At 42.2% G+C, this 27,204-nt stretch overlaps 1 protein-coding gene across 1 annotated transcript in view; it reads right to left on the reverse strand.

Moving 5' to 3' along the window:
* Positions 1 to 27,204, reverse strand: part of PREX1 (phosphatidylinositol-3,4,5-trisphosphate dependent Rac exchange factor 1) — a gene marked incomplete at its 5' end in the record, with an annotated part of 97,382 nt that overhangs the window by 25,467 nt on the left and 44,711 nt on the right. Inside the window, 16 exons of the mRNA XM_083873166.1 lie at positions 648 to 740; positions 1,606 to 1,748; positions 3,030 to 3,102; positions 3,252 to 3,327; positions 5,157 to 5,206; positions 5,905 to 6,008; positions 6,530 to 6,630; positions 10,593 to 10,740; positions 11,422 to 11,571; positions 12,429 to 12,544; positions 14,779 to 14,912; positions 15,326 to 15,487; positions 19,177 to 19,278; positions 22,061 to 22,165; positions 25,978 to 26,100; positions 26,565 to 26,636. Coding sequence (XP_083729292.1) covers positions 648 to 740; positions 1,606 to 1,748; positions 3,030 to 3,102; positions 3,252 to 3,327; positions 5,157 to 5,206; positions 5,905 to 6,008; positions 6,530 to 6,630; positions 10,593 to 10,740; positions 11,422 to 11,571; positions 12,429 to 12,544; positions 14,779 to 14,912; positions 15,326 to 15,487; positions 19,177 to 19,278; positions 22,061 to 22,165; positions 25,978 to 26,100; positions 26,565 to 26,636 — 1,752 coding nt within the window. The remainder of the gene's footprint in view (positions 1 to 647; positions 741 to 1,605; positions 1,749 to 3,029; positions 3,103 to 3,251; positions 3,328 to 5,156; positions 5,207 to 5,904; positions 6,009 to 6,529; positions 6,631 to 10,592; positions 10,741 to 11,421; positions 11,572 to 12,428; positions 12,545 to 14,778; positions 14,913 to 15,325; positions 15,488 to 19,176; positions 19,279 to 22,060; positions 22,166 to 25,977; positions 26,101 to 26,564; positions 26,637 to 27,204) is intronic.

A 27,204-nucleotide genomic window follows, 5' to 3' on the forward strand; every position in this document is an offset into this window, starting at 1 on the left:
TTTAATTCAAAGCTCTGTCCTGTGTGCTGCTACAATTTACTGTGAAACCCTTGACAAGTCATTCAGTCCTCTCTTTCTGTGCCTTATTTTGGTAAATGGAATATCACACGGTGTTACCTACATAAGGATTCTGTAGGGCTAAATGGGTGATTAAGAAATACTCAGATCCTATGACATTTGGGCCATCTATGTGCTTCAAAGAAACAAGGCAAACATATTCTGTAGAACTCCTAAAAATACCAGGAGAGAAATGACTGCCTGCTTTTTAAGGGAAAAATACAGATCTAAGAATACAGCTTTCACTCAAATAAACCTGTTTCCCATTGAATATCTTTGCTATCCCAAAAGAGTGTTACTTTCCCTCTATCCTTAAATTAAAGTTAATTAATTAAAGTTGCTAAGGAACCTGAGGTAAGCTATCATCACACAGATACTGCTCTCATCCTATCACTTACCAACAATACTCTGTCCCCCAGTAGTGCCAAAACACTTATCAATTTACAGAAACAGCCTATTACCAGGAATTGTAGAAGACAGCCATCTTCTATTAGCTGCCTTTAAAGGAAAGAGATTTTAAAAGGATGGTTTGCAACTTTTCTGAGTATTGAAACATTCTTAGATACCAAAATATGAATGTGAGGTCCTACCTCAGCAGAAGACTCTCGTCGAACTGACTTCACCACAATTGCTTTGTTCTTTTCTTCTATGTCAAATCCATAGTCATCCTCTTCTGGTAAAATCTTAAACAGAGCACAATATTTACACATATTTATGCTTCATAAATACGGAGTTCACAGAAAAGGTAAAGAGTGGAGATGACAAATTAGACCTTCATTGCAAGCCACAAGTGATCTGGACTTCTGTCTTAAGATGGAAAGGGACTACCAGATGATTTGGTCTGATTGCCTACATAGCACGAGCTGTAAAATTTAATCTTGGTTATTTCAGCATTGAGCCCTTATATATATACTTGAGTATATACTAAAGCAGATTTTCCAGAGTTACTCAGGTATGATCTGCAGTCTTTAAGAAGTGAAGAATCTATTCTCACCCTTGAGAGTTTGTTCCAATGGTTAATCAACTCTTCTCTTGGAAAGTGCATTTGGTTTTAAACTCCTAGCCCTTTATCCTTCAGTAGACCTTTCACTTCCAGATTATTAGAGCTCATTACTTTTTCCTCCAGCATGTCAACACTGGGGTACCTCTAAAACACCTCCAGCCCCATCTCCCTCACAGTCCTGCAAGGGCTTCTTGGGAAGAGAAAGGGCTTGAGCTGTGCACTGGAAACAGGTGGGAACTTCCCTGCACTCGCACCTGTGTGACTGAACATCCAAAACTCCCAGGAGAGCAGGATGGGGCTGCAATGTAAGGATTTCCTGTGCTCCTAGAATAAGTTATGCAGTCTGCCCAACTAAAAGTCAGAGCTACAGAAGTTGGAGATAAACAGCAAAGCAGACCAAGAATTAGTAGCATTTATGCAGTGAAGAAAAACACAGCTACATGTGCAATTGCCCATTTTAATTCTACTCTCTCATTATTCTTCTCTACTATAAAACAATACCATTTTAGCAAAAACATCAAGGTTTACATTAACAGATTTCTTACCAGAAGATTCTTTCCCAGAATGTTTTCCACAAGCTTGAAGTCATTACGTAATTGTTTGCTCTTGGAACTGGTGCCCTCCATCTCCTCATCAGCATAAAAGCGGAAATATAAGGATTCATCCTTAAATTCACTTTTCTCCAGGACTGGAAATTATATATATGGAATACATAAATGCATTTACAAGGAGAAAAAAAAGAAAGAGAGAAGAAAGTTAAAGGAAATCCTAAATACTTCCCCAGTCTTTACAGAACACAAAAAGACCAGATGTATCTCTATCAGTCAGTTCCTCAGCTCTGTATATTTAAGCTAATTCTGTATTTTAGGAAAACAATTTTCTTCACAGTGACTAGTAGCTCATAACATGATGTGGCCTCCCTGGCATGCAGAATTTATATAAAATGCAGAAGAGCCTCTTGGAAGGAAGATGCTACTCAAAATTTCACACTCCTTTCCTACATCCCAATGAATATGGTAAAACTATAACAGGAGCAAAGAGGGGTAATGGGGCTGTTTAAAAGCATGTAAGGTGTCCACACAGACTAAGGCTCAACCTTAAAAAAAATACTGAGAGGGAAATGAGATCTACAAAATTCTAGAAGGCATAAAAAAGTTCTTTACCAGTTTTTCAAATACAAGACCTGGAGGCTTCAAATAAAAGCAGCAAGTGATGAGCAACGACATTCAACAGGTACTTATGCAAATGTCTTCCTTGGCAAAGGATGCAATAAATGCCGGAAGTTTGCACAGGCTCAGAACAGACCAAATTCCTTCAAAAAGACCCCAACTAGGCTTACATTATTATTAACTACTATGTAAATTCTCCATTAGTTATTTACAATAATGTGCTCCCAGAAACACTATTCAAAATACAGTGAGTAAATGTTATCTGTGACTAAAACTGAATGTTTCATTTGACAAATTATGTTGACTCTTAGGACTTGTATGTTCTATTTCATACTGATACAGATGTGATTTGTTTACTTCCCTTGTTTGAGGATGGATGATGTCTAACTTGGCAATTTGGCACCTCAGATTTGGATGTCTCAGCACAGAGGATTGTGTTTGTTATCCAAGAAGGAGGAACTAGGCAATTTTACTTAACATCTGATTTTTTTTTTTTTGTGATATTTTAGGAGAGTATTTGGCTTGTGCATTGCTCAGATGGCTCTGGAAGAGATGCAGTGAAAAAACATGCTCCTCCTAGCTGGTCTAATGCCCTCAGGGCTTCCCGTAACTACCAGCAAGTGGCTTCCCTTGGAGGGCACCAGGCTTAGCCATGTGTTGGCTCGAGGGCTGTTCTAGAACAACCTGCAGGAATGTCTGCAAATCACCTACACAGCACGTGTGGCACAGCCTAGGAAGGCTAATGTGGCTGAAGCAGGAGTTCATTTCACTGGCTGGGGGAAGCAAAGTTGATGCATTACCATGATGCATGAAGCCATTATTGCAGAGTCCCACACCCAGTGCCACAGCTTCCTCCCGGGTTTGACAGTCTCCCTAGAAACAGGAAAATAATGTTACACCTCATTTTCTAAGCCAAATTATTCCCCCTTCCCCACCCCACAGCTTGTGGCTCTAAAAGTAGAGGAAAGTTTTAGGATTATGAAGTGCCTCTTAGCAAAGAAAGTATTTTAAATTTTTCTTACCTGTGCAATAAGCCAGTCCACTAGTTTACTTGCAGGGATTACTGACTTGTAAGTCTTTAGGTGGTAATCACGGTCTCTAATTAAGAAAGAGAATTCAGGGAAAATCAGCACAAAAAGGTGTACATTTCTTTTGCACTCTAAACCTATATATACTGTTGTGACCTACTACTAATAATCAGCCATCTTTTCTCTCTAGAAAGTTTTAAACTTTTCCAGCAACTTGAATTAGGAAGATACTTCAGATCAACACAAAGCAGTGTTATTTAAAATTCCTCTAGATGTTGTTTCGAGACATCTTCAGGGAGCTCACATTCCAGCCAGAGGAGATTCTTTTCACAGATGTCCTAAGCTGCTGCTGTAACTCAGGTTAGAATACTGCCACCAGCAGTTCCACTAAAAATCACAATTTTCTGGCTGGAAATCATCCAAAATCCATTCACATCCAGCTTACATCTTTTGGCTGAGTACCAGTGCCATCTATAAGCTTCAATAATTCTTCTCTAGTGTTTACTTATTAATGTATTCATAGACAGGGACTCTAGACATTCCCTCTGTGCCTCCTTTTTGTGAGGCTCATGGAACTAGGCAGCTTTTAGTCTGTTTTGTCAAGAGAGATTTTCCACACTTGTTCAGATTTTACTTCCTTTAGTAAAATATCATGTAGTAACCAGACACAAATAGAATACACAGTATCCTTTAATGGATTCAGATTATTTCAGTCATTTTAAATAAGAAGGGTTGTGTTTAGTTGTTGTAACACAACTGGCACCAGCTCACACCCAGCCCTTGCAGGGAACTGCATTGTTTCTGCAAGAAGGAAAAGGAACCCTACTGTAACTTGATGCCTTTTGCAGTTTTCTTCCACTTCCCTTGTCAAAGCCATGGAGATAATTGATGGTTTTAGCCTTTTGTGAAATATTTCTAAAGAATTTTGATACAAATACAAGAGGACTGTGTGGCTCAGGACACTGGGCTCAACACCTTTTACCTCCAAGGTCACTGGATTTAATCCAGTTCGGAAGAGCACAGAAGCCATTTTAAGGCTGTTTACTGGCCCATGTGAAATAAGTTTCGTGGTCTTGATCCAGTTCCTAGTTCCACATCACAAAAGCCATTACCACAATTAATTTGCATTAATTGGCTCCCTCTCATTGAGTGTCTCAGTAGAGAGGCCAAATGCTGAATGGGCTATGAAGAATTAATTCCTCTCTCACCCTTGGAGGTGGTCCTTGTATTTGGAGCCTGAGCTCCACTGGCCTGACTGTGGAAGGAAGCACAGCCAGCAGGGCTGTTCTACAGCCTGGATGGATCCACGAGGCAGGTCAAGACAAGACTTTATTCTTCAGTTCTGTCAAATCAGCCTCTTTTATTAGCACCACACTGCCTGATACTGCCTTTTTCCTAAAAAATTAATATCCAAACACTATCTAAAACCCATCCTACCCAGCCCTGTTCCTTTTACTAATCACCTACAGACACAAATATGTTGTGACTGACTGTTCAAATTACAGCTTCAGATTTTATTCTGCTTCAGACTGGCATTTGTTTGTTTAGGGTGCTCTGAATGACAGAATCCAAGCACCACACTGGAATCTCTTTACATCACTTCAGCATCTGTTGACATTTTCTATAACCCAAATAACACAGCAACTGCAATCCCCAGCACATGATGTGCCCTGGATCAGAGTCACTGTAACCATCCCCAGCTGCACACTCTCCCTGCAACGTCTAAAGCAGCAGCAGCAACTACAGATCTAAGTTGAGGAGAGGCAAGGGCAGTAAAAGAGCCAAGAAAATTCAGAAAATTATTGTTTATAGTAAGAAACAAGGAAGATTTCAATAATAACATCATCCTTTTAACAAAATCAGATAATAAATACAAGAGGATCACGAAGGGGAACTTACTTTACCACTGGAGTATACAGGCAGTGCAGGCGGCAGTACAGCCTCACCCCCTGCAGGATGGAAGATGGAGAGTAAGCAGCTTTTTTCTTTTCAAAGAAACACTGACTAGCTAATAATGCTAACAAAACCTGGACACTGATGTCTCTACTCAGCTGGAATTTTCTATTGATTAATATTGATATTCAAAACAGTTCCTTTAGCCTCTGTCAAACATTCTTTCTTCTTTCCTGGCTTTCAACAGCCAGAATTCTGTTTTTACCTCTAATCACCTCTATTAGAACACTTTCCCCATAATCCTTCCTCACAGTTAACCCATTAACCAATGTCCATTTGAAAAAAAAAATCAGTTTTATTAAAAGGTATGTGGACAAATATGGACCAACAGAACTCATCTGACAATTTTTAGGAACAGTTAAATATTGATCTCTTCTATTCCCCGTGAACCTTCATGCCCAGATTTGCAGCAGACACGTTACCACCTACTGTTTTAAGATCTTTTGTTACTCTGTTGGGATTGCAATCAGCAGTCTTGGGTGCAGTCACAACTGTATTGCTGTTCATTGCTAAAATCTGCTTCCTGTCCCTAACGTGAACATCTCCTGAGGCGTTAGGATGGACAGTACAACAGCACTGTCTCAGTACAACAGGGATCAGTGGCAATGTCCCACAACAGGCCAAGGACATTCAGAGGGAGAGCAAACTTCTTGATGCACATGACAAAGTTCCAACCAAGAATGACAATACAGACCTTGGACACGATGTCTTCCAATTCACTCCTTGGCTTGTATGTTCCATCATCGTAGCGAAACCTGTACATCACCTGTTCGTTCTTAAACTGGTGTTTATCTGAAACTAAAACATCAGCATGATCATTAAAACTGTCTTTTGTCCTCACCATGTTCTTTATAGGCCAGTTGGTAAAAATTGATTTTTTTTAATTTTACATCAGATTCAGTTTATGTAAGGCTTTGGAAACAGTCCTAGTGAAGGGAATTGGGAACATCTGACCTTTCTCGATGAGTTTTGAACAAAGTGTTGCAAATTCCCACATTAGTTATCACAGCACTTACAGCAATTTTTGCAGTTGCCCAAAACTCTGCAACTCCACAAGCAGAAGCATGGTAGTGGCAGGAATTACAGCTGTCAGAAATAATCTTCTATCATGGTTCTTACAGTTACCAATGAGTCCCTTCTAAAAATTAGACTGGTTTTTTTCACCCAGAAAAGCCATTATTGGTAGTGCTATCTGCTGATGAGCTTTAAAGATGAGGACACAAATGATGTTTCAATGTGATAAACTTCAGTAAGTTTTCCACCCTCACTTCCAGGGCATTACTGAAATCTTGTATCTTTTTATGGCATGGCACACTCACCATGGTGAATGATTCCATTTTCCAATAGTGCCTGTCCCAGGTTGACTCCCTCCTCTGGTTTGCTTATCTCCCCAATCTCAGTGAGCCAGGACACAAACTCGCTGCAAAGGGAGCAGAACACACCGTTAGCTCCGAGTGGCAGCAGGCACTTGGCTCTGTGACCCACCAGCCAACCACAGGAGACTGTCCTTGGAGCAAGTGTGGAAACTGTTGTAAGCAATGGCACCTCCACACTGTGGCTTCATTTCCTACATTCCTGGAGGAAATGCTCTGCAGAAGGTTTAGGCTCTTCCCATCGTTGCCCTTTGCTCACAGACAGTGTGCACACAAAAGGAAAGATGACCCGGCTGCATCTCTAAGGATGATGCAAATCCTTATCTTATTCTTATGGAGCAATCCAGACATCCATGGGGGAAAAGATTAGCAGGTGAGATTAACTGAGGACCTTAAATCAATCCTCCCTTCCCAGCTACTTGCCAAGTTACCTATCCAAGCAGTGTTCATGATTTGACATAATTACACATGCTCATCTTCCTTCACTGGGTGTGATTTCTGTCCCCAGCCCCACAGTGTGATTGAATTGGCTTTAAGGGAATCACAGTAGGACTTAGGAGACTCAACCTACTGAATTCAAGCAGAGAGCAGTAACAGATAGCATGAGTCCCACTGACAGGTTAATTTAAGGTCATTTTCTGGAGGTGGTGCCTGGCAGATTACTTACATCATGCTTCTAATTTATACACAGAAGATGCAAGTCTTATCTGCTGCTCATGCAGCACAAAACAAAACTTCTCTGTTGAGGGCAGAGCTGCACATATGGGCAGAATAAAAGCCAAAAAATGATAGATATGTAGGACGCTATTCATTAGAAACAGGAAGTACAAAAAGTGGCCATAGCAGGCCTGATGAGTCCAGCTCTGTCAGAGCCCCAAGGGACTGAGCTGTTTGCCAGGTTAATTAGCAATTATGCTAGAAATGTGTTACAGTCATGGAGAAGAACAAAAGAAATATAAGAAAGTAGAGCAACTTATGGGAAATGTGAGTTCAATAAAACACTTGGGTGCTTGCCAGCGTGCAGAAGGTTGCTGCTTAACAAATCCTTGTATCCATGTCTCCACCTGTGGGCTTTAACTGAAGTATTTTTAGTCTCTTTGTATTTATCAGCACTGACTGATCTAAGATGTAGGAATTATTTGCATTTTGCCTTTAGAATAACAAAACAACTTCAGGACTGAAAACATTGGTTTGCTGAGGGGCTACTGTGTAGCTGTCATAGTGCAGAAAAAGCAGCAGAATCTATTCAACTATGCCAGGAGAATCCCATGGAAACCAGCAGAGTTTCCTGAAGCCCCTAAGGCCAGAGTAGTGATGAGTCAGGCTATCTCCTAAGGAACGTTCTTTTCCCAGTGATTTTGAACCGTTTCTGTAAGCATTTAAAAGCTGAAACAAACTGTAAACTGCAGAGGGAGGCAAAGCAAGAACAATCCTGCACCCTCACACCCAGGGGCAGGGGCAGGTCACCCACCTGCTGCCAGGGACTGCAGCCAGGGACGCAGCCTGGGGAGAGGCCCCCCTGCTCTGGAGTTCCCCAGCAAGAGCCATTCAAATGGGTCTGTGGCTCTTTACAGCACTTAAATGGTTCCCCAAAACTTCAGTGGGAGCTACTCTGTTACCTTTCCTGCTTCTTTTATTTGCAGCTGTCTGTGGAGTTTATGTGGATTGCAAATGTAAGGTTGATATGGTGAGCTGAAACAGGAAAATAAATAAATGCTACCCTCAGAGCTCTGAAGCTTCCCAATCATGGGATGGTTTTCTTAAGAGCTGCTTTAAGATTTCTGTGACATTTGATGCAGAAGCAGAATCAGCAATCATTTGATCTGAAGGCTTTATAAGCCCTGAAAAGTGCATGATCCAAAAATATTCCAAGAGGTTCTTAAGGAATATGCTAGACTGCTTCTAATAATCAAAGAGTGGATGGCAAAGCTTGATTTGTTTCCTAATCTTGTCAGAAGTAGTTCTCCAGGATAATTGAGGGTATCTTCACTCCTCAGTGCTGCCATGCTCAGTTCTCATCTGGCACCCAGGTCAGGACAGCATCTGCCAGCAGCACCTTGGAAATTGAGGGACTTGGAACAATTGTGTTTCTACACAAGAAACACACAGGAAAATCCAACCCATGCAGGACTGTACAATCTGACCAGATATGGCTGAAATCTCCTGAGGTTACCAGATGCTCTCTCTTACACACTCAAGGTTTTGCAGCACTGAAAAGAAGCATTTACACACAGTGACAACAACAACACACATCATTTCAACTGTATCACCAGTTACTTGCCTAAATGCCACAAAGAGTGATCAGGAAAATAGATTTCCACTCAAGCCAGTCAGTTGCTGGAGCCAAGTTCAATAAACAGCCTTATAAATAAATGCATGTGATACCTCTGAAACTATTAGGATTAGATAATTCTGTTTTCCCAAAAAAAACCCATTTTATGTCTTGAATTCTGAGAAGCTGATATTCACACACCAAGAGAAAAATATTTTTGCAGTCTCAGTGTTGCTCTCAGCTGCATATAACAAAAAAACCCCACTAAATACATCTCAGCACAGTTATCAGTGACTCCCCTAGGCAGGAGTATCTGCAAAAATAAACAGGTCACAGCCAATATGCATTGTCCAGGGAAAGCCCTGGGAATGACACAAAATCTGCCAGTCATGACTGGAATGTACTGACTGAGTTTCCCAGGACTATACCAGTAAGTGAATACAGAAAATATATCAGCAGAGTTATTTGCTGTGGGAACAGCTAGAACATTAGGAGAAATAATCCTTTTGTCAGACATCAGGATACCTGTAGGTATCTCAGTCTGGGCTCAGCCATTAGCAAAGGTAGGTCAAGTCCTCACTACTGGAGTGTCAGGTGCCTGTCAAGCAAACTGAGGGCTTTGAGCAGGACAGACTGTAAGAAAACAGACATTTGAAAAGGAAAAGTAGCAGCAGGAAATCCTGGATAAGACTTGAAACTAAACATAACATCAGAGAACCCACAACAGGGTAAGTTTCTGACCTGGTACTTAGTTTTGCATGGAAAATAGCAACTGCCATTATCAGATCTAAAAGTTTTCAGTTTTAATCCAACAAGATCAACTGGGGAGTAAGAGGATGTGTGAGAAGAAGAAAAAAGCAACTACTTCTTCAATATGACAAAACTTTTTTCTAGCTGAAGTATCACCAGCCTGTGCTACCAGCCTGTCTCCTGTCAGAAAGGCATTTCCATCCCCGTGCAATGCTGCTGCAAACTGCTGTTCTGGAGACCAGAGAGGGCAGGGAAATGAAAGCAGATCTGCCTCAGAACTGTTTTCCTTCCCACAGCTGATCGTTTCAGTCATTACCAGCTGAGGTGGAAAAGCCTTCTTAGGTCAGCTCTAGTGCTGTGCCACACAGGACACGTGGCCCCGCTGCTGCCAGTGCCAGTCACTGAGCCGAGACACCCACGGAGCCTCTTCCTGCCTCACACTCATCCTTCAGAATTAGTTGGTCATTATTTTGTCATGTCTAGCTTGATCAAAGAGGTTTTTTCCAGCCAACAAAATCCTGTACTTCTAACAAACATATCAGGTCGCATGATGCACAAAATTTCATTTGTGCCTGTTACACTGACAAACAGGAAAGTTCTAAATACAACCCTGGGGCTGGGACAGTTTTGCTGGATGCAAGTATCACCTGGAAAGCATTTCCTTGTATACCAAGGGGAGCACAGGTTAGGCCACCAACAGCCCTGAGCTTGTGGGAATTTAAGGTAATTTTCTTACTCCTTCTGCTGATCTGAAGCAGCTGTTCTGACTTACTGTAAAGCAGTGAGCTGTCACACTATTCAGCCTGTGTAATGTGTGAAACAAAAGTAAATTATTATTTTTAATAAATCACCACTGTAAATGGGGCTTATGGTCTTTTTAATTAAGCTGCATCAAAGCACATCTGATCTGTGTCACAGTGCCATCCCCAGAAATTCTAGAGTCCATTAACTGGAGTGAAAGACCTTTTCAATTCAAATGTCACTTACTTGCCAAGAAAGCACTTGGGAACAGTACTTAATTTTCTTCTCCTATCTTTGATAAGGTTCACTTTCTTGCTCATCATCATTTGGTACAGCTTCTCTCCTTTCTCTGCAATCATGACATATGCATCCCTCTCCATTCCCAGTTTCAAACCTGGAATATAAAGCAGAAATTCCTTCAGATCTTTAACACCAAATAAAACATTTGCTCAAAGTTAAAACCTGAGGCCAAACAGCAAAAATGGCAGAAACACAAAAATTGACTTATTTTCCATTTAAGGGGGAAATTAGGTGATTTTTTTTATCTGGGTACAAAACTGTCATTGGTAAGTTTAGCACCACCGAGATGCAGCTTTTCTTCTCCATTTTAAAAAGCAGCTTTAAACTTATGGCACTCTAGAACTCACAAATTTGGGCAACTCTGGAGTCCAAAAGAGACACAGATTTTAGACACCTCCAAGACTAGCTTGAGAACAGGCAGCCTGAAGTAGTCCTGTACTTCCATGCCTATTTTTAGCAGAGATCAACATTAGGCAGAATTTAAGTGAACAATGTAAGGCTGGAGAAAAGGAGAACTGCATTTTTTTTGCGAAGAAAAGTTTATCCTAACTGGATGTAAATCCTATTGCTTTATGGTAAGATGCAGCAATTAATCAAGAACCCCCTGAGATGTCAGAGCTGTTTCCTAGCTTTAGGAAAACATTAAGGACAAATTTTAATTCTGCCCATGGAGGAGAAAACACAACCTTTTCTCTTTTTCTCAAATATGTGTATGTGCATATACATTTGTCCCACAAGTTCATTCAGTGCAGTACAAAACACATCATCCACTTACTCTCTCTCTGCTCCCTTTCCTTGATTATAGCATCCAGCCACTTCTGTTTATCTTCAGCAGTCTTGGCCATACAGACAAACCACTTGTTTTTGGCTGTGTTGTGAATCTTCCAGCCATTTGTCACCGTGTAGCCATTGCTGTGGTAATCTGCTGCAAGAGACCAAAGCACAAAGCACACAGTGAGCAGGAATCCTGCTCTTTTAACCAAACCACTGTGGGACACTTTCAGAGAAATCATCTTCTTTGAACACCTTGGTTCCTGAGGTGTTCCTCACTGACTGCCCACATGTACTTACCACTCTGGAAGTACAAATATCAACAGGCTGTTCAGACTGACTGAATGCTCCTGTCCTAAGAGTGACACGTGATGATTTCACCTCAGAGGAAGAACTAAAGTCTTTTAAATACAAGGCCATCAGTGAAAGAGTCTGTGATGTTTGCTCAGGTTATTTGCTCTGAATTTTCTGGGGACACGCTCTCTTCCTGCACTGTAAGGATTTCTGTCCACACAACATGGAAACTACGTGTCAACTGTTTAAAGGACATAATACTGATTCCTGACTTACTACAATAGGGGCAGTGGTGGTGTGGTCTTTATGGAGGGAATCAGAAACCCACCTGGGTCTTCCTGCCTGTGTCAGGATACAAGAATCAGAACAGAACTGCCATTCCTGTATTTGCTCATGGTCACATTGCATGCTACTAATTTGGATACTAAAACTAGTACTTAGTAGCATCGTAAAGGAGAAGAAGATCCAGAAATGCTGATATTTTAGCTGTAATGGCTTATGATGCAAAAAAAAAGGAAGGAAAGAATACAGAAGGACTAGTGCCTGAAGGCATTTCCAGTCTTTCAACCATGTAAGTTGGTCCAATAATGAAGGCACTACGAGTTCCATAGATTACTTCAGATTTCACTAAAGGAGATGGACAAGTACTTCTGCACCACCTTCCAACACAAGATCTGAACTTTCTGTGTTCTTAAAAGACAATATTTAGTCATTTACCTGTTCCATCTTCCACATTCTCTACTTCCATAACTTCTGTATTTATTCGGCCCCTGAAGATATAAAGGGTCCCATTGATTGACTTTGTCCTTTTGGATGGTTTTTTCCCAGTGACTCTGCAATTAGGATAAGGACTGTTAGCAACACATAAGCAAATGGTCTAACATATATATGAATAAATCAATCTGAGATATGACTGTTAAAGGAGGATTCCAATATAGTGACTGGTGGTATTTGACCACACCTCTGATGTTATAAATTGGAATACTCATTCAGATTTCCAAGGTAGGTGTGCACCAGTGTTGGTCCAGCAGTAACGAGCTTGCTTTGCCAGATTATGTGAAGATGTGGGTGGCTTCAGGATTTACATTCTCAATGACTGACTGAAATACATGTCCATGAACAGCACATGGCCCTGGGATGACAACTGCAGCATCACCTGACAGCATCACATGGAACTCTTCTGTTTGCCTGGAGCTGTGATCAGCCTGGGGTATGCACCAAGCCTCAAACACAACATGAACTACGTAAAGAGGCCGGTGCCACACACTGCCATGTGTTACACAGTGTTGTAGGGAAAGTTCTGCTGGAGCAATTCTGCACCCAAGTTTACATCCTTATCCATAAGCTTTACAGTGTCTCTGCTGAATTCAGGAAAGCACATTTCATTAGTCATATTCTGATTTTTATGCCTAAAATAGTTTTAAAACTATCTAAGTGACACCTGTTGTGCTTTACTATGCAAGAATAACCCTGCTATGTAAGCCAAAACACAACTGGTCAAATGGTCATTAAGAGGTGGCAGGTGTCAAAATTCCAGTCAGTGAAGGTTCTGCTGTGGCAATTTGCCAGTACTTCATAAGATTCACAAAATATTGCAGTAAAAATCAGCTGGGGAAAAAATTTCTTGTCAGAGTAAAGTACCTATAATAAACTGATGTGAGATGAGAATCACCAATTCTTTTCCAGACATTTTTTCTTTTAAAAGTACCTTTAGTGACAAATACACATTTGGTGATGACCACATATTCACATCCAATCACACTGACAGGGACTGTGATCGTGGAGCTATTGGATCCTTTCCCAAAGACAACTCCTCAAGTCAAAAGAAAACCTGTCCTAGCAGCCCCAGGGAAACCTTTTAAATGTTCAGCCTGTTTCCCTACACGAAGCATACTGTTCCTGACATCAGGATTCAATTTGAACAGCAGTCTATGATTCTGCTAAAACCAAAAAACAATACTCAGCCCTGAAAATCTAAGTTATCAGTTTTCCAGACTTCCCTATTCTTCTGCAAAAGGAGCTAATGCAGAGCTAAAATATGAGATCTAATTCTGATTCAGTAAATTAATTAAAGTCTGAACATTACTGAAATTAATTTTCATAGCTTAATGGTTCTGAAATTTCCATTGTTTCCCTGGGGGGAAAAAAAATGAGAAAGAAAAAGAAAAAATAAAGGCTAAAAAGACCCAAATTTTGAGAAATGAGAATGTTCTTTGGAGAGAACACTGGTTTTACAGAATTTCTAATTGGGTTGGCCATTCTATTTGGCCATCACCAGAAAGGAAGTATAACTTAAAGCAGGAGGGTTGCATTACAGGAAAGGGAGGGAGAGGAAAAGGGAGTGCAGGGAATGCATTGTAAATTCGGAACAGACCAAGACATGAGAATGAGACTGGGGTTGTGAAGGTGAAAAGCTCAGGAACTGAAATAGTGTATAATTGCTGCAGAAGCAAGATGCCTTCCACTCCACCAGTGCTATTTTAATTACAAGCAGCAGGTGTTAATAACACTTCAGGTTTCTTAGGTGGGATGATGGAAAAAGAATTACCAGGATAAGAAAGGAAGACAACAAACAGCACATGGGCTGCAAATGCTGACAAATACTCATCTCTTTCTCACTCCCCTGGGCCCTGCATCTATTTTGTTTGCTCAGTATTCCACTTTCCCCTATCTTGGCTTTTTATCATTTTTCACATCACCCTCTAAGGTGCAGCATAACTTCACCATGTAACTGGCACCATCACATAGTAATTCCTGGGGAGGCAGCTGCCCTCAGAAGCTTTTTGTCTGTAAGAACTCACAGCTTTTGCTGCACTGTTTTAACTCCTCTTTGGACTGCACACTTCTCAGAGGGGCACTCCCATCCTGCCTGGAATATTTATCCTACCACAGAGTGACTTCTCTCTCCTATTGCCTAAGTGACAGAAACAGTCAAGAACAGAGGAAAATTCCACCTGTGACTCAGCCCTACAAAGCAACAGAGAATACAGCAAATGATCAGTAATTGATTACAGCTTCCACTTACGGATCTCCTGAACTGCAAAACTGAAAATACAGAGGGACTCACCTGGATTTCTTCTTGCAATAGACCAGGAGATTATCAAACAGAAAGAACATTCTCTCCTGGATGTTTCCTGCTGAGATTTTTAACAAAGTCCCTTGCAGTAAGAGCTGTGTGCAAATATCTGTCAGATTTGATCCCTGAAACATAAAAAAAAGAGATTAACTTTCCTTTATGAGTGCACAATGAAGGTCTTTCACTAACACGCTCTTATTTTATCTGCCATTAAACAGTGAAATAACTGATCCACTCATAAGGATTTCACCCAGACCTATTTGCCTTTCAAGTGAGATCTGCCCATCAGAAATGTCAGTTCCATTCTAGCTCTAACACCTTCCTTTCTTTCATAATCTGCTTGTTCTGCTACAATTCAGCAGCAGCCTGCACACACAAAATAAACTCTAAATGCTAAATTCCTCAGAGTGAGGCTGCCCACACCTTCAAGAGTGTTTACACATCATGAAAGAAACAGAAATAAATCCCTGTACACAGCATAAGTCATTAAAGTGTGCAGTTAACTGCCTCCAGGGAGCTTGCTGGTCCTGCATCCTACCTCCCATCCCTCAATGTGGGACTGCAACTGTTCAAGGGCTTCCAGTTTCTCCATCTGTCTCTTGGTCTCGTTGATATTTGTACAGACTGTCTTCATTGCCTGCAGTGCGTTCTGGACAGCTGGGTGATCGGGGTGCTTAGAGGGAGTCCTCTTAGCTAATTCCTTTTAAAAAAAGAGAAAACATGGAAACTGAGAAGTGGTTCATGGAAAGGTATGAGCATTAGCAAACAGTCTTGCGGGAAAATGCCAGAACCATTGCAAAAATTAAAGAGAATTTGGGGGTTCTCTATTCTTCATATGTACAGGGTTAATATATAAATGCTCCTTACAGCTCTTTAGGGAATAGGCAATTTCTAATATTACACCACACAGAGTTGGATTTCAACCACTCAATATCATGAATCTAAGTGCAACACAACTTTTCTTGGAGGAGGGAAGGGGGGGAGAAAAAGCCAATCCCCGAAAGATAAATATATTCAATTATGGCCAAATAGAAGGTTCTGTTTCTCGAACAGCTACGACAGGAATGGAGAGATGAGGGAGATAACAAGGTAAGCTTCCTTCATCCTGTTCTGTATGCACACCAGTGGCTTCCCATCTCTCCCTTTCCAAGTGCAGGCAGTGATTCATGACGGCTTGTGTGCACCTCCCTGCTGCCTCCCCTCCCCTCCCCTGGCATTCTGACTGCTCTCTGCACAGAGTTTTTCTGCCCCTCCCAGGCCAGTGACTCTTCCCCACATGAGGCAATACATAATCACTGCCCTAGTCGCCCATGGAGCTGTGGATCCTCGGATGTTTTTAAAGGCTCAGAGGTGGAATGTGCGTTTCTGGCCGGGTCTGAGCAGCCCCCAGCAGGGCAGACCCGAGCCCAGGGTGCGGCTGTCATGTGCTGCACATTCCTCCTGCCCAGAGGAGAGACAGGAGTGACTGTGCCTAATCCCCACACGATGGTGTGATTAACTCATGATCACCACTGCCCCGGGGTTTGCCTCTCGCTGACAGAAATGCTCTTTATGAAGGGGAGAAGACTATTTTTGTTCAGAGACTGGTTTACACGACAGCTGCTGCCACTCTTGAGCAGGAGGGTTGAGACTGGTTAATGGAGGGCCACAATTAGCAGGGTGAGACAGAGCTGGGTTCACCCAAAGCCGTGCTCTGCTGGGCAGGGTCTGCAGCACAGTGCCCACCCTGCTGGCTCCAGGGCTCACACGGTTTGTGCCCTCTGGGTGTCCCTTTACCTCTGACACCTTCCTTCTTCCCAAAAACCAGTGCCCACCACAGCCAAGAGTTTCGTTTTGCTTGAGCCTAGTCCAAGCCCTTTTCTCAGTTAAAAGGAACTAATTTAGTGACTGACAAATTCTACACTAATTTTCTTGCATGCTGCCTGAAGCAGACAAGAACTGCATTGGGGCAAAAATATTAAAATCATTACTGCTCTATTTGTACAGAGATTATGAAATGCCATAGCCAGGTTTGAGCCCCATCCTTCAAACCACACAAAAGGCTTGCAAGTTAGATACAGAAAAAGCAACAAAAACGATAGAACTCAAACTCCTTGCCCAAACCCAACCGAAAAAAACCCCCAGCAAACCCCGCCCACAAAATAACCCCCCCCCACCTTCCCCTAAAGAAAATCCCCAAACCAAAAAACCCAACCAAAAACCTCTTTACAGTCAGGCACTTCAAAACTGCAATGCTTGTGTCACAAAAACCGGGAAACTATAAATAAAATTGAAATCTATCGATCACCATTATCTGAATCATTGTTCTGTCTCCATCATTCGTTAGTTAAAAAAATCCCAAACAGCTTCATCAGAGGATGAGAGAACATAAGGTCACTTGCTGCAGGATGCTGTATTTCATTGGAAATTATTGCAATGCTTGAAGTGGATCAACACTTGGAGATATTCTAATGTATTATTCCTAATTAAGTAACCCAAATCAACTCCAGATGCCAGATGCTATTGTTCTGAAGAAGAACACACACACACACACATATATGTTATTAATAAAAAGTAGTTACAGTATTTAAAATATGTGCCTTACCCTACTACTTCAGTTTCCTTTCAAACACAAACAAGTCTGAATTACCTGGTGCATACTGGCTTTATCAAACCCACCTACTCGGCTACACCAAATACTTTAGACAAGGTCATATCAAAGTTAGCAGATAATCTGGATATTCACAAACTCTTGCTAAAAACAAAGTAAAAGAGGAAAGTAGGCTAGCTTTGGTTTAAGACTTTTCTCATCAGCTGGAATACAATAGTATCTGTTTGCCCTGGGAATTAGATAAAGCAAGCTCCAATCCCCATGAATACAAAAAAGCTATTTCAGGAGCCATAACTGAAGTTCAGCAGCAAAGGGAGAGCAAACACTTAATTTGAGGGTTGTGCTATTTTTAAATCTATCTCTTTTTTTCCTTGCTTTGAGAGCTCCATTTTCCTGGTCAGCATGAACAGAACCTTCCTGTGTTTTCCTTTAACTGTTCTCATGTCTGAGACATTTGTGTCCACTCTGGGAATTTCACAATAGCAACTATCTTGAGTCTTGAATGGGACACAACTTACTTCCTATGAATTCACTACCTCTGAGAATCAGAATCAACCACACTTTATAATGGTCACTGACATTTTCTGACTGAACAACTTCTAGTTATGTTATTACCTCACTGACTGAGGCAGATTTGTTGCCTAATGAAAACCTAATTTCCTTTTGCTTTTTCTTAAAACTTTTATTTCCTGTCCATGAAGTCTCAGCTGGTGAACAGTGAGTGATCTGGCCCCTCCCTGGTACACGTGGGTCTGGGGCTAAGGGTGCACAGGGAGGGCAAATTCATCTTTACCCCACTGTGGCCTGAAGGCAAGAAACACTGTCTGTCCTTCATCTTGGTGGTATTGGCTTTGGCTTTCAAGGAAAGGATGTTTGGTCCCCAGGAGTTTGGACAGACATTCATCACAGAATTCTTACTTTATTCCAGAACTCTTGAAGGGACCTTTCCTTCAAAATAGGAGGGAAAGTCTTTGTAAATTTTTTTTTATTACTTTTCTTTTACTAAACACAGTGTGACTCTGGCTGAGGAGGAGACTGGCATCATGGAAGATTGGGGGCTGTTAGAGCCACACTTGTATCTTCGAGACCACTGGGGGATGGAAGCTCCCCCAGAAACTGCTTTCTCCTTGTCCCTCTCCTTGTGCCCAGCAGGCAGGTGACCCAGCCCCGAGCAGAAAGGATGAGAGGCAAGACAGCTCTTTTTAGGCCTTCTATGCTTTCTCTTCTACACTAAGAACTCCAGCAAGGGGCTCAGTCAGTGCCACACACCACAGTCATTTCTGCATTGACACCCACCATGGGGAACTCAGAGACCACCAAAGAGTTTTCAAACAAGCTGCCAAACAGCTGTCAGAAGATACAGGATTTTGATCATTCCTGACCTGCTCACCATCAAACTAGAGACCCTGTAATGAAAACCATATCCTGTTTAGAGGCCCCAGAGCCATCCAGTCCCTCTGAACACTGGCACAAGCCGAGCTGAACACAGCTCCACAGGAAGTGGCTGAAACAGCTGCACAAGCCTCCACAAACATCTGAAGAGCACTGAAGTCAAAAGGCTTTGGTTAGCCACTAAGTCACCCTGTCTGCTCTACACAGACCATTACAGGATTTAGCAGCCTGCCAGCAGCAGGCAGCTTTTTGCCTGTACCATAAAAAGTAATTTTCTTCAGAGAAGATCCGACTCTCAGAAGAGTAAATCAGGAAAGAAATAGTGGCAGCAAAAGTCAAGGCTAAAAAAATGCAGAATCATTCCAAGTATCAAACAACCATCTGGAGAAATACTTTCTCTGGTTTACCTTGAGCAGAAGAGGGTATTTGCAAATTCTCTGAATTGGAGTCAGCAGATAACCTTCTAGTGGAATGTCTGTTGTCTTTCTGCCTCCCAAAAGCATGCAACCCTATAATCAAAAAAAGAAACAAATGTTACCTCAGAAACAAAGTTTTCAGATGATTTTTGACACGATTTTATATTTCTAAACATGCGTTATGGTTAGAAAGTACTTTACCACACCTAAGGTACAGGAAATGGCACTTCATCCACCACTGACATACAGCCATCAAGTCTGAAAAGTTCTGCAGGCACCAGCAGAAGAAAATTTGTAGTGGATAATAATGGCTGAAAGGTTATCTTCTCAGAGAAGTATTATAGGGCTGATGAGACCAAACCCATCCTAACAATACAATGACAAACAGCAAACCTAGATGGACCATTAACTAAAATAATCCAATTTCCCCCCACAACAGATATGACCTGTTGTTTTTGTTCACTCTGTAAAGTTGTATACTGTTGATCCAGAAAACTCTTGAAGGCTAAAATAAAGCCTTCTAACTAGTAATCATGTAATTAACTTCAGTCCAGTTCTTAAGTCTAAATTGACCTGGAATTGAAACAAATGAGTCATCTGCATAACATCCACCAATTCTCTGGCAAAACATTATGCCTGAGCACAGCTGGACAAACAGCCTGGGCACACTGGCTGGCTAACCAGCACACATGGAACTTCTCAACAGATTATCCAAATTAATTTCTCAGGATTGATAGAGAAAGGGAGTTTCAGAACAGGATATGACATCAGGAAAAAAAACACCTTACAGTCCTTGATCTGTCCTTACTTTGTAACACTAACCTGTAATCTTTATGACAAATTAATACTGCCCTACTGTAAGCTTTTTACACATTTCCCTGCTGATTCTACTATTGGCTGCTCCCAGATAGAGGTAGTAGATTCAGGTGGACTTTAAGTCTATTTCAGATAAACTAGTCCATATTCCTATGCTCAACCATGAATATGGACTTTTCTCCAAAAGTCACTCCAGTTGCAAATCTGTCCTGTCCATACAGAAGCTGAACTTTAAAGGCAGTTCAGCCAAGAAGTGCCTGCTTTGGGGCGTCACCAGGAACTTTTTCCCCTGTGAAATATGTGCTGTGGTTCAGACACACTGAAATTTACTGAGTCTTTTGGCTGTAGATCTACAATTCTTCTCTTCAAGGAATGTTCACAGACACCATACAAAAAATCTCATTAGTCCTAACTGGCATTTTTACAGACAATTGTCTGTAAAATAACCTGTCCCCAGGCTATTCTAGATCTGTGGCATTGGCTACCCAGCTCACAATGCTCCCTGTCCAATCTCCAAGACTCAAGTGATTCAGTCCTTCCCATCTCTTCTTTCAGCCCTCTCTCTAGCTCTGGGCTCAAAACTGCCCTTTAACACTTACTGACTTTTCAAACACATTCCCACATTCTGTGTTTCAGCAGCTGTGAGGGGCAATCAGGCCAAATCTATCCTCATAAGTAAAGCTTTGTACTTTAGTGCTGCCTTCTCTGCATAGCAGCATTGTAGCTCTGGTTTGGGAGGAGAGGAGAAGGGAAGGGAGGCCTGGAAGAAACTCCAGCACCACAGCTAAGGAGACTCATCAGTGCAGCCCTTCTTCCCATGTTCACTGCCACTTTAATAGTCTCCTGGATCGAGGTGCTGCAGCAAGCAGACAGCGTGACCTCTTTGATGTCCCTGGTGATCAGTTTGCCAGCTGCTGCCTCTAACACACGCAGAAAACTTTGTCAATCCAGGGGAAGTGGAGAACATTCTGAAGGTTGGGAAGGGCAGTGTTTACTTGCACCTTCCCTCCTCTTTCTCATTGGTTTCCCTCACCAGAAGCACAAAATAACTTCACAAACAAGGTAAGGGTAGTTTAGTAATGGTTTGATAAGGTTCATTAAAACTCAGACATGACAAAGAGACTCTGCCTATGCACCAGCACGAGGGAAGGCTCCCTCTGAGGCCTGGAACTTTGGGCTGAAGGAATGCTCTGGCCCTGCTTGTGACTGATGGTTATGTGGAAGTTCTTTCGCTGTACTACATTGGGAAAGAAGAGACCTTTCACAGCAAGCAAAAAAACAAGAGCAGAAAGAAAAGCAGGTCCTTTGCAAGAAAGACAGTCTTTATTTCACTTCATAGACTTTGCTAGGAAAAAAGCTGATGTGATGAATTATTCCCTCACCTGTGTGCCAACCCCGTTACAAATGCCTCGCATCCATGGCCAAGAAAACAAGACATTCCAAAATCAGGCAGAATTAGGATAAGGAAAAAGTAAGGAGGAGAAACAACCAAGAAAGGAAAGAAAAGTAAGCAATGCAGTGGTAGGAGGAAGTGCCCACTGATTGTTTCTCCTCCCAGCCTCTGAGGCATGTTTGAAGGCTGTGTGGCCACAGTCCCTTCTTGGATGGGTTACTTTTGTTTTAAGCAGCAATGATGCACTCAAAACAATTCATCCAGACTACATTTCTTGCCCACAACTGGACTCATGGAGAAAAGGGTGTCAGAAGCAGGTCACATTTTTCTGATGAGCTGGTCAGAGAACTGAGCACGGAACCAAACTGAATGGGAACTAGCCTCAGTCTTGTTGCTGACTTATTCCATTACTCCTTTCATCATCTGTGCTTGTTTCTTCTGTTGATTCTTTTAAAAAACCCCTTCCTTGTTTCCACTGCAATCACTGGTGCTGGCAGTGCTCAGTTCTGTGCCTCAGCTCACCAGTGATTTCAGTGCCCTCCACCCTGAGTGCTCCATACCTGCAGTGGGTAATACCTGCCCAGCATTCCTGGGATACCAAAGAATTATTATGAGCACAGGGCAAAGTCAGACCATTCAGTCAAGAGTGCTAGAGAAGGTGCTTACCAGCAGGAATGTTCTCACTGTCGGGATCTTGTTCAATTCCATCAGCAGTCTGAGTGCTTTCTCGTGGTTGCTACAGTACTCCTCGTACACAAAGAATTTGTCTTTCTGCAAGGAGAAACAAAGTAACTTTTTTATTCAGACACCACTAGAGAGATTATTTTGGCACAGTCTGTTACCAGATTATTTGCAAAGAGAGGTGGACTCTAAGTGGCATCAGCATTGGAGTTTTCATGAAGTGTATGACATTCGTCCAATGTGAATAATCTTTACAAGTGTGCACTAATTCCTGACTTACTCTGTTGTAAGTTAACAGAGACCTTTCTGAACACTGAGACTTCCAGCACTTTTCCTCTTGGTGCTTCACTGAGATCACAGGTGTTCTTGCCTGAAAGGAGGGATTTTGCTACCTTGGGAATACTTGCATGTGTGTCAGGATATTCCATGGAAGTAGCCAGGCACAAAACAAAGCCAGGGGCAAGGGGCTGACCACTCCTGCAGGAGGAAGAAAGCCAAGTGGCTGGGGAGCACCAAGGCCTGAAAGAAGCTCTGAGACCTGGAGGGGAACTATAGCACAGAGCAGTCAGCTGGAAACCCCCTGCCTTTCTAGGGGTGAGAGCCAGGCCCCAGTAGGTTGGCTGGTTTACTTTGTGTTCTGAAACAAGCAGCAGACAAAACTTGACAGCCATATATAATAGTTCCTGTAACTGGAAGAATTTCACCAAATAACCAACATATTCCAGATAGTAAAGGAAGGGAAAGGTAGGTTCACAACTAACACTGGGACATGCCACACCACCAGCCCGTGCTGGAATGAAATCCCCTACTAAGAAATGAAGGTCAGCTGGCAGGTTGGGGTCAGCAGGTTCTGCTCTACTGATCCTTCAGATTCAAAGACAGTGCAACTCCTTCTGTCTAAAATGATCAGAGATGCTGAACCATTGCAAACACTGGATATCTGGGAACACTGGAGTGATTCAGGAAAGAAGCAGGAACAACTATTTCCATGCCCAAGCAGATAAGGCAAGATAAGGCATTCACAGCAGGATTCTGGCCTGAACACATTCTATCTGAACCTTTTAATCTCCCCAGAATTTGGAAGTTAATTTTTTTGAGTTTTAATTGGAGTCCTAGCACTCTTAGAGCTTCCTGTGTCAGCTGAAGGTATTTGCAGCATTGAGCTACTTTTAAGACAGCTCATAGTAACACACAAAAAACTACTGCTGGAGTTTCCTAGGAAGAAACCATGGGAATACAGCTGCAGTCACTGGGTATTCCCTTTGCTATTGTCACAAGGAGAAGAAATTGCATTTATGTTAGTTTAGGAATCAGATATTCAGTGATAGATATACATGTTCAGAGTCCATAAAATGCTTTTGGGTTTGGTTTATCACTAACCTGATTAATTTTTCCCCTCCTTGTACTTAAAAAAAACCCTGAGAATAAATAGATGCATGTCCAAACACAAGAACAATGGTACAAAACAAATAAAACAACAGCCACAAAGGGTATGGTGCAAAGAGCTGGAGTGCAGATGTTCAGGACTTTTATCCTTCATCTGCAGCTGTTCAGGTTGCTACTGGAGTGCAATGCTGGGAAGCTGCAAAGAAACAAAAGCTTCTGACCACCAGATGCAGGAAGAGGCAGGCCTGGGTCCACAGCACAATAGTAAAAAAGGCAATAGGATTGTTGTCAACCATAAAAACAGGAGGGTTACAGAGTAAAACAGATCTGGTTTTTCCCACATTTTCTCCTCTCACCTCTCCTCAACTCCCTGGATGCACACAAGCACCATGCTTGAAATTAAATCCAGCAGCCATTAACACAAGATCACCCGTTACCCCAGTGCTCACAAAATGTCACTGCTCGGGTTTCTGACTGCAGCTTTAAGTGCCTGGAGTTTGGGAGGCTATATTTAGATCCTGACAAAATCCTTTTGCTAAAGCTCAAGACAGTACAATAATTATCCACACACCAGAGTGCTTTCCTCAAGCCTTTCCCAGCTGCACCCCATGCCGGCGACCCACAAATATGAGAACTATGCTGAAAATTACTCCTTGTCTGAAGTGTTTCATTTCCTCTCTGGGTGATACTCAGTCCTGGCTCTCCCATAGCCTGGTGAGGAAATTATCAGTTACATAATTACAGATGTTAGCCCAAGAATTCTGAACCTGCAGTTGCTCTAGGTTAAAGTGCAATTATGGTCAGAGTTGTGACCAGATAAAAATGGCACTTTCTTACTCAGCAAATCTGCTGGATACACAGCTAGACCTTCTGTTTTGGTGACAGAAGTAAGCCTGTACTATTCTCAGTTTGGTTAAAATAAATCCTCAACCAATAGTTTATTCTCCAAATATGTTATTTTGGATCCATTAGTACTGCCCACAAATTAGTGCAAATTTGAAAACAGTTTTGACTAGAGAAAAGCAAATAAGATATTTGGAAAACTGCAACATTTTATTTGGACATATTTTTAACAAGACATGACATTTTCTTGTTTCAAAGCAGGCTGAAAACAGCCTTGTCAACATGAAAAACCTAAACAGAAGACAAATTTGGGACAATATTGGGCCCGTAACAACTACTATCCCTTGATGTATTCAAAAAAGGTGTCAGTGTGGCACTTGAGCACATGGTTTAATGGGGAACACGACAGTGGTGCTGGGTTGACATGGGACTTGATGGTGCTAAAGGTCTTTTCCAACCCTGATGATTTCATGACTCTATAAAAGCAGTGCTCTGTTTCTGGTGGACCATTGCTGAGCAAGGCTCTTCCAGGCCAAGACAGAGCAGGAAGAGCCAGGCCTGTGTAGACTAGAGGACATTAAGGATACACAGATCTCATGAAGAGGAGCCAAGCACTGCAGTCTGATGGAATTCCACATGGTGAATCTGGGGATTGCTAGGAGGATATACAATACACAGAAACTTAGAGAAAACATGCTCCACTAAAAAAATGCAGTGTCTGGATAAAACAGTGCTTCAAGAATTCTCAAGCTATTCACGAAATTTTTAAGTATTTTTAACAGCGAGTTTCTAAAGAAAAGCACCTGTGCTAACACCTGGCTGCTGACAAGTACTGGATTTGTAATCAGGACTAGGAATGACCTTGCCAGGTGATCACAACAGCAGATACACCAACACACTGAAGAGCCAGGGGGCCTTATGTCACTTCCTCACCACGGGCTCCCCACAGGACTTGCTGTGATTTGATGATAATGAAAAAGCACCACTGAGAGTGTTCCAGCACTTCTGAGCACATTGCAACAACACAACCCTGCCCAAAACGAGAGACAAAGGATTGTTCCCCACGGTTTCCCTGGGTGACACAGCAAGAGCCTGTGCTGTGAGGAAGGTCCCCAGCCCTGCCGGGGCCTGCAGTGCTGCAGTGAGGGCTGCTGCAACCCAGGGACCAGCGTGCTGCAACCCAGGGACCAGCGTGCTGTAACCCAGGGACCAGGGTGCTGCAACCCAGGGACCACAGTGCTGCAACCCAGGGACCAGCGTGCTGTAAGGCTGCAACCCAGGGACCAGGCTGCTGTAAGGGCTGCAGAACATGGAGCATGGATACCACACACCCCTGCCTGCAACACCAGACAAACATCTGCAGGAGTACTGTTTCTGAGGGGCTTGAAATTGTGCTGCTTTTTTGATGGGTGAGAAAAAAAGGAAAAAAAATCAACAGGAAAGGGAAGAGTTTCTAAAAATACATCGTTGTTTAGCTCAGTTTGATGTGGCGTCCATTGTTCTAGCCTCATTCACAAGTTTTTTCCCACCCTACCTACAACTTTCATACAAGACAGATATTGTCATAGTATTGCCATGAGGTTACAAGCCTCAGAGATTAGGGCTTGCTAAGGGGCTGGAGAGCTTATGACAGGAAACTGTATTTTCAGATAGCATTAAGTCATTGTACTTACAAATTTTAAGAAAACATTTCCTAGTTCATGCTGAGACTGGGGTTCTGGTTGCAAACAAAATTCCAGAGCAGCCAGGAACTCCTTGTGAACACCAAGAATGTCTTCAATGTTAGAAAATAAGATCTGAAATATAAGGAGAAAAATATAAGGAGAAAAACATTGCTAGTTTTTAATATATTTCAGAGATTTTTGCTAACTAGTAATGCCAAAATACCGTGGAGTTCTAGACTTACTGTGATAGGATCCAAAGCTCAGGCAGGGACTAAGATAACCTTAATGGCCCCTCTGTACTCTACTGAGCATTTCACAAATCTTGGCAAAAGTTAGTATCTCTGACAACACTACACTGTTGTCAAATTTTACTAAAATTAGCCAGTGAGATGAAAAATTACTGGAAGATGGCAGCTCTAAGAATGGGGAAACAGATTGACAGATAAACTGTCAACATGAGCTCCTTTCCTTAGGGAACCAACTTAATAATAAGCATCAATATGACATGAGGATATTTGATATTCATATCCCTGAATCTGGCCTTTCATTGCATATCACTTTCCCTAGCAGGAAAACAAGGAAGACAGAAGAAATACCTTAACATTCTCCTCTGTTATGTACTTCTCAGCTTTGTCCACTGCATTCTGTCGGATCCGGTGAAGAAATGCCTGCAGGGATGAAAGAGGATTCATGTTCAAAAAGTTTGATAATAGCTTGATTTTACTCTTTCATTTCCCTTAAGTTCCCATCGACAGTATGGCTGATTACCTTTAAGACTGAAAGAATGTAAACACTTAGGAACTCCCCACCACACATGTCCAGGCTGCCTGCAGGCACTGCCAAAGACATTTCCTACAACCTGCTGGGCTTTGCCTGACAATAAATGTCTTCCCTTTGCTGAAGCTTTCAGCTTTAATGATCTGTTACAAGCAGTAGACTACAGCAGGGCCCATCTGCTGCTCTGAAGGGTCCTGTGTCCCCAGGATGCAGCGTGGAGGGGCTGTCACACTGCTGGAGCTGAGGCACCTCAGAGCCATGGGCTGGGGCTGGGGGCAAGTCCAATATGTGGGGAAGGGAAGTGGAATTCACCAGACAGCACCTGTGATACACTGTACCATTCACTTTATTTCAGTTGGTTAAAAACAGACAAAGCAATGCTGGAACTTTTCACTTCACTTAGGTCAGGTTTCCCCTCGTCTCAGCTCTGCATAACTCTGGCTTCAACAGCCAAATCAA

This window comes from Zosterops lateralis (genome assembly GCF_965231275.1).
Source record: "Zosterops lateralis genome assembly, chromosome: 16".
In the NCBI taxonomy this organism is placed as follows: domain Eukaryota; kingdom Metazoa; phylum Chordata; class Aves; order Passeriformes; family Zosteropidae; genus Zosterops; species Zosterops lateralis.